Source organism: Periplaneta americana, chromosome 3 (genome assembly GCF_040183065.1).
Source record: "Periplaneta americana isolate PAMFEO1 chromosome 3, P.americana_PAMFEO1_priV1, whole genome shotgun sequence".
Taxonomy (NCBI): domain Eukaryota; kingdom Metazoa; phylum Arthropoda; class Insecta; order Blattodea; family Blattidae; genus Periplaneta; species Periplaneta americana.
Window position 1 is genome coordinate 107,660,026 of NC_091119.1, and position 12,000 is coordinate 107,672,025.

At 33.9% G+C, this 12,000-nt stretch overlaps 1 protein-coding gene across 25 annotated transcripts in view; it reads right to left on the reverse strand.

Annotated features, from left to right (window-relative positions):
- Tm1 (tropomyosin 1) overlaps positions 1 to 12,000 on the reverse strand; it is a 123,275-nt gene that overhangs the window by 14,448 nt on the left and 96,827 nt on the right. For 15 of the 25 annotated variants that reach the window (XM_069821206.1, XM_069821205.1, XM_069821202.1 and 12 more), the window contains 3 exons: positions 7,733 to 7,850; positions 4,627 to 4,697; positions 5 to 80 (listed from right to left, as the gene is read on the reverse strand). In XM_069821206.1, coding sequence (XP_069677307.1) covers positions 5 to 80; positions 4,627 to 4,697; positions 7,733 to 7,850 — 265 coding nt within the window. Of the gene's footprint in view, positions 1 to 4; positions 81 to 2,688; positions 2,760 to 4,626; positions 4,698 to 7,732; positions 7,851 to 12,000 lie in introns of those variants that run through there. The other 10 variants (XM_069821211.1, XM_069821209.1, XM_069821210.1 and 7 more) reach the window with 2 other exon arrangements.

Genomic DNA, 12,000 nt, shown 5'->3' on the forward strand with positions numbered 1-12,000 from the left:
TTACCTTCTCCTCAGACACCTCAAGGGACTTCAGGTTGTTGCCGACAACACGGAGCTCCTCCTCAAGCTCTACAATTTTGCTGTAAACAAACATTTTACATCAATTTACAACCTACTCACAATTCTCAACTGTTCACATGCCTGTAACAATTACACTATGGTAACTTCTAAGATCAATTATTGTTCTTTCCCATATTATCATCCCAGCTCTATATCAACAGAAGTAATTCAACTACAACTATTAAACCTTCTCTCTATCTCTACTCTCTCTCAACAAACTTCTTTCACTTTAGTTGTTAGAAATTTAAGACAAATGTATTTTATATTTAACAGAAATGATTATACATACACAAAGCATAGCTAAGCAATGGAATATCAGCAATAAATTTAATTCTCATATTATAGCAGGCATAAACTACTTATTCTATAATTTCACATTCTAAACAAGTCACTAATATCTATAACCACAAAACTGTAATAAAAATGCTTTGTTTAAGATGCACGCAGGAAATTTTCTCAGTAGCAATGTGCAAAATTTGTAACAATGAAAAAAGTAACACACGAGACTTCAAATTTCCACAGCAGTCAGACGATTTTAAGGGATTTACATGTCTAACCAATGCTAACGAGACAGTACAGACACAACAAAAACAAAAACAAAAATAAAAACAAAAAATAAAAAACAAACCACGCACATCAATCCTAAGGACATCACATACACATTCCCAACATCCATTTTCCATTTACAATTGTACAGGCAATGTACTAACTTAAATCATCAAGTCTCTATAGTATATTATAACATACACTCATATACACAAGTAACTACACATGCTTTACAATGTTACCTTATCAAGTTGTGCACAAGCAGCAATGTGCAATAAAATACTGAACATGTCCATGTTTTCTCGTAAATGACCAACTTAACATGAATGTGTGTATTTTCAATGCGAGGTGCATTCAGAAATAAACCATTTTTGGAAAGAGACCTATAGTGCTTCATTCCGATAATAACAACAGATTATGCTTGTCACAAAACAGACTTGTATCTCAGCAACCAGATGATGCCAAATGATACTAATGTTGCATTCCACCACTAATCTATTCATATTCAACATGACAAGCACTGACCTAAGCACAAGAATTTGCTTAAAATGCAGTACACTATCTTAAGATGGGGAACCAGTTTTGTAGGCCTTTTACCTTTGGCTAGGAACCGACTTTTTTCTACACTTGCTCTTGAACTAAATGAGGTTAAGCACACACAGAATAGGAGAGTCAAAATAACGTACTGATAAAATAAACAATTTTCTTTCAATTGCACTCTGCAAGGCAGATGTTATGAAATTTTTCTATTTTGTAAGATTTAATTTAAGACTCGTGTAACAGGTTTGGCACTTTCCCAAGTTCGGGACACTTTATTTATAAAGAAAATAAAACAAATTAAAAAGGTAAAGTACTGTTACAAGGTGAAAAGAAACAAGCCTAATATCGTGACTTTACATTTTAAACACAGCATCATTCGGGGGGAAAAAAAAAAGATTTATATAATTCTGGTACAGAATTTTTTTGTAACAGCATGCTTCATTAAACAGTTTCAACCAAATAACGCTTAATAATTGTTGTCCACGTCTTATCACAATCAGTAGCATATTCACTTCTGCACTAGGAATTAGCATATGTGGATCTCGAGTTTCATATCTCGATCACTTTCAAGGCAACTGCTGACTTTGTCAGAATCCCATTTAATTGTTTCTAATACCTGCAGATGTGATGAACTAAGATCTTTCTAGCCTCAATAAATTCCAGTGATTATACATGGAATTCTGAAAAATTGAATTTACTGTTCTCCAACCAGGAGATCAACCGTGAAAAGAATGTGCTTACTATTGCGACATGTATTGGAGCGAAGTAGATATATAATATTATCGTTATAACGTCTGTTTAAAAACCATGTGCTCTCCTGCATTTGTTATTTCCTGTATGGAGAGATTAAAAGACCAGGAGATTAACAGTGATCTAATTTTGTAACTAGGGTAGTATAAACATGTGCGTATCAATGTTATTGTTTGTGCTGTGACAGCGAGACAATAGAGATATGAGTACCCACGTGTGTGACCTTATGACATCTTATGACATCAACATTCATTCACAGCATTACTCCCTTTTGTCTCAGCCGGCAGAGACTTTCTCGTGGTTGGAGCACAGTATTACCTAGGTTATCTTCAGAAGTACAAGAAAAAGAGATGTTTTAAGATACTCTATTTCTGAAATGGTTTTGCAGTTCTGCTTTTGCTACAAATTATTCTCAAGTGCTTGTCATTCTATATCAAATCCAGCAAAGGGCAATGGCGATAAAAATCCTTAACTTCTCATGAGAGAAGTATAACCAAAATTCTGTTAACATACATTGCAAAAAAAAAAACCTACATCATCATATTCTCACCATCATAAAATCAGGGATAATAAATTTGTCTTACATACTATTCTCACCTTGGTAATAAAACTTTATACCACCACATTAAAAAGGGACATGGTCTAAGGAAGAACTGTACTAAGACATGGGCTAGCCACTGACCAACTAGCATTAACTGCCAAAGGTAAAAGGCCATCAAAGATAATTGATATCTTTCATGCAACCTGTGCACTTTACAATCTAAGAGTCGTTGACAGAAGCATTCATCTCACCTGTCACTCTGTTCAGCACGTTCCTCCGCTCGCTCCAAGTCCTGCTCCATCAACACCAGTTTTCTGGCCACCTACAGCAACAGGAGCAGCCAGTGCAGCAAACAACACATACATGCAGTGGTTCAAGTGCTACCAATTATATGTAAAGAGAGAGAGCCTACAGCAACTGTCTCTCTTTACACATGTCTCTCTCTGACGCTATGAGAAGACTCCTGGTGCCACCAGTTCCAGTAGAAAGTGTTTACTGTACACACTCATGCACAACTCCACAGGTGAAATAACGCTACTCCCTCATTGTTAAGAACACATCACAATCTACTGTAATGGCCCATGTTGTACTGCACTACACACAACTTACATGCAACTTTTATATTTTCTTACAACTTGTCTTCATAACGGCATTGCAGTTTCTAAATATGCCTGTTTCATCCCTAACCTTATCTCTAAAACTTCATTTTAAGTAGTCTATTGACATATTCAAAAATTATTATTCAATTACATACTGAAATTTAACTTTTGGAAACTGTTGTAGAAGTATATGGAAATAATATTCTACAATTTTTACTAGGACAACTAAAAATGGCTTCCTGATCTTTTGTGTAATGAACAAAGTTTTCAATGAGCCAAATGTGTGCTGCATTTTATAATGTCTTATCCAAGAGTGCTCGATCTCCACTGCATAAAATTAATTTCTCTTAAAAATTACGTTATATTTAAACATTACTAAGTCTTGTAAGACGTTTCCTTTTTGAAAAAGCACGAATGTGTTTTGGGAAGCAGCAAGCATTTTTAAAAACAATCTCAAAGTAAATGATTCATTGAAACACATATTTTCTCACTGTAATTTCACGTAGCATCTTTTAAGTTTTACTATGGAAACTTAACAAATCATGTAAAGGTTGGTACAGAATGGAAGTACTTTCTGCCATGATAGTCACTACTCTCTAAATTATTAAAGGGTTTACTCAAGTAACTAAAGTATTTTCACACCACAAACAAGTTTTTAGTCTGAGAGACACATTTCTGTTCGTAATAACTATTGCTTGCAAGTAAGCATTACTGGATGCGTACATTTCTCAGTTTAATTTATTTTATGCAAAAAGCATAAGGAAGAAACCCGTTATACTATTATATATATTTAATAAATTACATTACTTTTCAGATAACAATTCTGAAACTCCAGCCACATACTTCTTCTACAGTTAACTAACTCGTGACTGCTATTGAACATCAATGAAATTATATTGCATGCAAGAGAAAAAGACCGTTTACTAACAAAACAATTTATAGCATACTCAAAACGTTTCTGTTCGAAATCTTGAAATCAACTTCTTGCAACATTACTGTAATTTATTTTTTACTTTATATGGTGAGTCAGAATTATTTTATGCCCGCATCAATCGTACCTTTATGTTAAATTACTTGATGGACTAAGACAAACAAACTTCATCAAGAAGATAAACGACAGTCCTTCAAACCTGACATCTGTAATGCATACAAATAAGCACTCAATGAAAACATGTACATCTCACTAGGACAAGATTCTACTAATGAATACAAGCACCAAACTGATTAACCTAGACAGAAATCGAGAAAGTAGCAAGACGTTTTGTCTGATTCTGACGTTTTACAGCTGCTTAAAGATTACTCGCACTATCAGTGCAGAAGTTGTGTGATATAATCAAGAAGTGAAAAACAAAGTGACTGCTACAACACAGCATCAAAATTGATTTCTCTCTACAGATATTCACACAGGTCACGAAAAATCTACAAACTACAACAGTAGAACATGAGCCAATATTTGTCAGGTAGTAAATCTTATTCAGGAAAGCACTTAAGCAGAGAATTACACAAAATATCAGTAATCACCCAAAACACAGTCAGTGATATGGTATCTGTGAATAGAGCATGCAACACACGTAAACAACTGAAACATACGATTCACCACTCTCGGCACGTTCCTCTGCTCTCTCCAAGTCGGCCTCAACCATGGCCAACTTACGTGCAACCTGCAAACCAAACCATGTGTTGCTTAGTCCAAGTGTCTGGTCAGGAAGTCCTAACTTTGCGAGTTCTCTGCTCTATGTTCAATGCTGCAAGAAAAGGTGTGTACGCATAGTGTCCGCATAAATTCTCTAATCGAATTCGAAGATATAAATAGTGAATAAATCTATTGATTACAGTCATAATTACAAACAATGCCAAATGAAACATGGTCAAACCGACATCGTATTTTCCAATTCAAAATTTTATTACTCCTCAATATTTAAATTTTCAGCTCTTTTGTTTCAGATTTACATCACGAACTAAGTATACCTACACCAAATACAATAACTAAAGTATTTTGAAATACTTTCATCGAAACAACGTCAATGTGATCAGGTACGCAACATTATTTATAAATTATATCTACTCCATAATTAGTAGCAGGAAACAAATGGGACTTTGAGAAGAGAACTGTAAATGACACAATTGTGTGCCTTACTTCTAATGAATACTATTAACAAACTTAGCAGATCTCGTTTTCAATGAAGGACCAGTAATTATTACATTTCCGACTAAAATAGAAAACATCTCAAAAACTTTATTTAAAAAAATTAAGCTTTGCTGTACCTGAAGCTATGACACTAATAATTTGTTTGAGAAACAAAATTTATTATGAAAAAAGGCTATATCAGTAACCACTGTGCTATTTACAAAAAGTAAAAGGTGATATATTAAGCTATGATATTCTTTTATGAGTAACAAAAGCTAGTTAAAGCAAGTGTATTTATTAACAACTCGTCCTAAACGTACATAAATAGTACATCAACAAGACTAAGATGTCTCGTCTTTACAGTTGCTAAACTTTTGTTCAGTACTGATCATTGTAAATAGAGAATATGATTAATTCGATTCTGAGCAAGTTGTTTGAGAGGGGACAAAAAAAAATCTGACAGGAAGATAAAAATAACCTGGTTTATATTTAATTATTAAACTATAAAGGAAACAACCATGCCATAAAATAAAACTTTACATTACAGTTACGTACTACAATGGAAACTGTTAATTCACGCATCAGGTATTTTATACATCTACAACTCAAACCATACTGTTAAAGTGAAATAGTGGTATGGTCACAAAATTTCCTATGGTAAAGGATTTATTAACAAAATAGAATCAAATCAAATTCATGCAAATACAATGGGATGAGCAGAATAAAAAAATGTTTACAACAAAATTGAAACGCAGTACAAAAAAAAATCATGTTCCTTTCAAATAAAGTGGAACTCTTAAAAAAATACTTTTTCGGGTATTAAAACTATAATTTAGAATTTAGACAATGTCTGATTTATCTATTCGTGATACAGGACATAACTACAATGATGCTAAATCTGAAGGTTTTTAATATTTTCTCCCACTCCTTTAGTGAGGGAGAGAATGAGAAAAACCTAATTTACCCCTCAACATTTTTTTTTCTATCACAGATCATACAGTAGCAAGTTCTCAGTTCTCACTGACGAAACTGGTAGTAAACCTTTCCTGAATGTTGTTCTTATTCTCAGAAAATGATGTAACGAAAAAGTAGAGTATATTTTCAAAACCATAAAACTCTCATTACCATTTTTCTTTATTTTTTTTTAAGGTAGATTAATTCCTTCTTAGCTTTTTATCTTAGGTTGAGGATATCAACCGAGCATTGGTTCAATTATAATTAATACTGTACTGTTTCTCGACTGAAACTGTTTTGAAAATGCAAGACGAATTCATACAGAAAAATGTTTCATTTATTTACGTAACTAGACTCTCTCAGAAATTAAAGAAATATACGCAAGATTTTAACAAAATAATATTCCATAATTACAAGATTTTTATACACTAATATCCTGTAAAGCTTTTAAACATTTCTTATACTTCAATTATTTCTATATGCTCGTGGGATAATAGCTAAAACACGCAATCTATCTGTGTGGCATTGTGAACCAAGTCACTAGGACTTTTTAGTTTTCACATCTTCATATGGTTGCTGCAAATAAAATCTGCATTCAGTGCAACATGCCAATAATAAACTAGGCACACACACGCTACGAGAGTAACCAAAATTCATGTAAATCAATTTATAACACATGTTGTCCAATTTTATGTAACACATTAAATTTCGAGGGCAAATTTTTCAGAATATGTTTTAACCTACTTTAAATGTATGAGTTATAAACATGTACCTCAAGAGACAAATTTTAAATCCTGAACCTTCTGAAGCTGAGCAATAGGAAGTAAATAGTCAGTACTATGTTGAATATTCTGGAAATTTCTCTTGGCAATCATTTCATAGAAGACTGACAACCGCAAACTATTCTGAGAATTCTAGCAAAGAGAAAAAGTCTTTCACTTGCCCAGGGCTGAACTTGAGTACAGTTTCACAAATAGTGGTTCCACCAATTCAATTAGTTTGCCTCAAATATAATATAGGCTAGCTGATAATTTGATAACTTTAATGTAATAATCAACTAATAAATATTCTTTTCTGTTGTTAAACAAAATCTTTCCTTGTGCTGAAGGGAGCACAATATTGCTACAAGACTTCAAACTCTCTAATTTTGACTGACAATGAAGTTTGGTTACCCCTTTAAAAATATCCTGCAATGAACAAGTTAAACTGGATTTTAAACGTCGAACATTAATGGGGTTATTGATGTACATCCACACGTTACCTGAAACAGAGAGGATTAAACACACAAACATGCGTTTTAGTCCTGCATGCACCATGGAACATACAAATACTGTTTACATACTGCAAGAATCGACGAAATGTAATGCTCACATTTCCACACTGAGCGAAAATTATTCCAACCACACACATAGTATATCTCTCGTACACAATTGGTAACTCTTTTACCCTTTACTAACTCTCATGTCTTCTGCATCAGGCTGACTGTACATATCAGATGATGACACAAATCTCATTGCAAGTTCCATGGTGATCAGAATATAACAAGTCTTGTTATGTTAAATTAAAACAACATTGAAGTTTGGTTATGTGGTCATGCAGGTGGCATGGCGTCACCTCATCATATTTTTTGTCTGCTTCTTCAGCCATGAACCTGGCCTCCTTCAGCTGGTTCTCCAGTGCGTCCATGCGTTCTTCATCTGCCAGGCCCTTGGATTCAAGAATCTTACGGGCTCTGTGCCAAGCAAACAGAAAAATCCACCACCTCATCATCACTGCAGAGTTATAACAATCACAAAGTGATATCCCAGAGCAAGTTCTGCAGTTGTCAAGTACACTCACTGCACAACCAGGACTCATTTTTCAATTCTGATATACACAATTTCATCTTGTGCTAAGGAGAACAATCTCCAACTATGGAGAAAACTTGCTTGCCACATGAAATGTGTTGCTATCTTTTTACTAAAAATAAATCGATAACAAAAAATATATTCAGCTTTTAATAGCACAACCAGCACAAAATTCATCAGAACATTCTCTTTTCATTATTTATATCCATCAATTTGTTCCAATTTTAGGCACTGTGCCAACTGTCGGTCTTTATCAGTTTAATCAATTCAAAAAGGCTAATGAAACCACAGCAAGCTTCAACAAATTAAAAATTGTACAAATATTCAGTTTAGCTGGTATCTACACTGACTATCTTAGAAACTTAGTGTAAAACAATGTTCACAGAAAATTTGTTGAAAAATTTAATATCTTCAATTTTATGTTTAATTATTAACAAATTCTAGCAACCATTCTTTCAACAAAATGCTTTACATGTCAATAATAACCTGTTTAAAAATCTAACACGTTAAAAGACATTGTTGAATTAATTCCATACTAAACTTAGGATTAATTTAAGAACTTGCTATTAGCAAGTACACATTTCTTGCAAATACTTATTAATTTTATTACCAACACATTTCTTGAATACAGTACTTATTATTAATTAGCTACTCAACTAATACATATGTTCACTGCCTTCTCACATAAACCCAATCAATAATGACCCCTACCATGATTGAAATTGATCCTGCCTCACAGTCCATTTCCCCTCAGAAGCCCCAAAAAAAATTGTCGTCACACCATTTTGGCATTCACACAGCCTTCCCTCCACTGTCTCCCAAGTTTTACAATTAATATTTTTTTAAGCATTTCTAATTGGCCCTATACAAACCACAAATCTTATCATAATGATTACCTTCTTTTGATAGTGCTAATACGCTTTGAAAAGAACAGAGTGGCGTTTGTATTTATGCAGCTTTCTTCTTTCTCTCATAGTTTGAACTCTCTCAGACCCACAAATATTTCTACGTCTTGTTTTCAAAATATCCTAATCCTGAACTCATTTCTCAGAGGTCATATTTAAAGTTATTTTATTAGCAGTTAAAAAGTTGCTAACTAGGTAAATTATATATGTGGGGGGGGGGGGGAACTGGTGAAGAACAAAAAATGTCGTTACATAAAACACTGTACACGTAGTAGATATACCTCTTTCTCTGCACATTCTTAAATTTGTAATCAATGTGGCCCCTGCCACAATTGCTAAATCACAACAGTTAATCACACTAACGTCTTTCCTACAAAATACTCATCTACGCATAACAAAAAATTCTGGAATAGAAACCAGCCCTATTTGCCCCCGTCTTTTTCTAAATATGTAACAGAAGTACATTCAATCCTTCAGATGTCAAAATTTCCATTATATCACCAACCCATTCCCAATGGCAAAACCCAAAACAACTGGATTTGGGGATGTTGAAACACATTTTACCTTAACTTTCATTACCTTCCACAAAGCACTTCAACTAGTTCGGTTAATTTTATTGCATTGAAATAAATTGAAACTTCATCAATGAAGTATTCTAATGCAAAGTACGCGGATATTTAAGAAGAAAAGCCCATCAACCCTTCAATGGTACGCAGGTTTCTACAAATAAATATTACATTTCTCTACATTAAAACCCAAATAAATTCGAAACATTTCTCGCATATTTATATATTTGCTCTCTCACTCCAATTACTTTTATTAAACTGTATTCTTTAGTTCGTACTTTCTCAAACAATTACCTCATCACTAACAATTTCTCATATAGATTTGGAACAGACATTTGCACACAATTTCCTTTCCTCGATTTAACATGATATGAAATGACAATGTTGAAATTCACAGCAAAGGATCCCAAAATATACTACACACATTTATGTATACAAGTTAATCTTTCAGAAGGTTACAATCTACTTCTAGAACTTGCATGATCACAAGCATCAAAAGTTCTTAGAAGTCTAGTTGGTGCTTACCCCCTTTACTTTTCAATCCTTTTCAAATCTCATACTAGACAGACAGATGGCAATAACGTCAGTGCCAAGTATCTACTCAGAACAAGACAGAATACACTGATAATTGAAAACGACCACACAGTATATGAAATTCAAATTTGTGGTTCACACCTGTGGAGTAATGGTTAGCGCGCCTGACCGCAAAATCAGGTGGCCCCAGTTCGAAACTCTATTAGAGCAAGTTACCTGGTTGAGGTTTTTTTCTGGGGTTATCCCTCAACCCAATATCAGCAAATGCTGGGTAACTATTGGTGCTGGACCCTAGACTCATTTCACAGGCATTACCTTTATTTCATTCAGACACTGAATAATCTGAGATGTTGATAAAGCATCGTAAAATAACCCACTAAAAAATAATAGTAATTTGTGACAGATGGCAGTCAAAAAGTCTTAATCATTTATTTCTGCCTCCTACGCCATTTTTGCAACTGGGTTTTGTTTCTATAAACAAGAAACTCTTCTATGTTCTAGATTTTGATCACTTAGTAGTCTAATGCATGTAGGAATTAACTGATTTGCCATAATTTTCTCCTCTGGCTTCCCAACATAGAACAGTTAATCTGTTACTAGGCATACTGTTTTTTTTTTTCCTCCTCCACAAGTTTAATAACAAACATTTTCTTTTCTTTCCTCTATAATTTCATAATGTTCATGGTAGACTAATTTTTGCTTACGCTAGTTCCATATCTACTTTCCTTTATATATGTCATAGATAAAAATTATGTACAACGTAACCTACTTGGATACAATCACAAAAGAAGTTTCAGTCAAGGACGTGTAGTACGAAACTGAATTGCTCATTAATAACAAAACCTTATATCCATACATTGAAATTAGAAAGTTTTATAAAGCCAGATCAGAGCTAAAATTCTGTAAAGAGAACAGTGGAAAATTGCAAATTGACGAAAGATCCATACTCTATAATTCAAAGAAGTCATATTACCGTAGTTGTCAAAACTAGTATACCATACAACTACATAGGATATGTTCCCTCTTCACATGAAATTTAAGATGTTTATGCATTTCATTATAGCTTCCCTTTGCATGCAAGGATAGGAATGATAGATTATTCAAGTTCGATGTACTGTAGATCAACAGTTCTACTTTCTGTATCTTTTCACCCACACGACCATTACTATATAAAAACTACAACTGCTCTTTAAATGGCCTTGTTTTTACCAACTGGGAATCAATGGCTCGCAATATTAATAATAGCTTTATTAGACATTTTGGAAAAAAATTCAAAATGAACGAATTCGTTAAGGGAGTCTGTAACACCCATTTGCCATTAGTTTATAAACGAAGTTATGAATTAAATAAATACAAATCCTGTATTTCAAATATGCAAAATGACAAACCCATTTAGATGTACAGGTGATGAATTGTGAAGGCATAAAAAGCTTCTTGCACGTATTTTAATAAGCATAAACACACCAAATGGGGTACCTTTCAGACTCCAACTGTCAAAACCAACCAACGTTAAATGTATTAAATGTGTTAATGGACTACCGCTTGAAATGTCAAAAGTGGTTATACCCTATGTGATGTAACTTGTCTCAGAGGCAATAAAACGGAAGGTTGAGCAAGCCAGTTTAGTGGAGGGTTGAAAACACAAGTGGTCCCTTTTAAATGGTGACTTCTTATTGTGTAGCCGTAGAGAGAGTGAGTACTACGTCTCTTTCTCTTTCTCTTCAGGCAGGGAAAAGATACAGCAAACAGGGCATAACAGACTGTACAAGATTCTTAATAATTACAATTATCCCTTCCGAAAAGGGTTGGAAAGAATTACAATCCTCGAAAATTTTGACAAAACTTATTACAGGTTACGTCATTTTTTTTTTTTTCATATGAAGCCAATTGTGTAGACCAATTTACCGACAGTTGCTGCCCAGGGTGCGTCGTAAGAGGCTGGTCTATGCTACACCCACAATGAGACGAGATGAAATGATAGAGATAGATTTGTTGGGATGCCACAGAGAACTGGAGCTCCTGGAGAAACC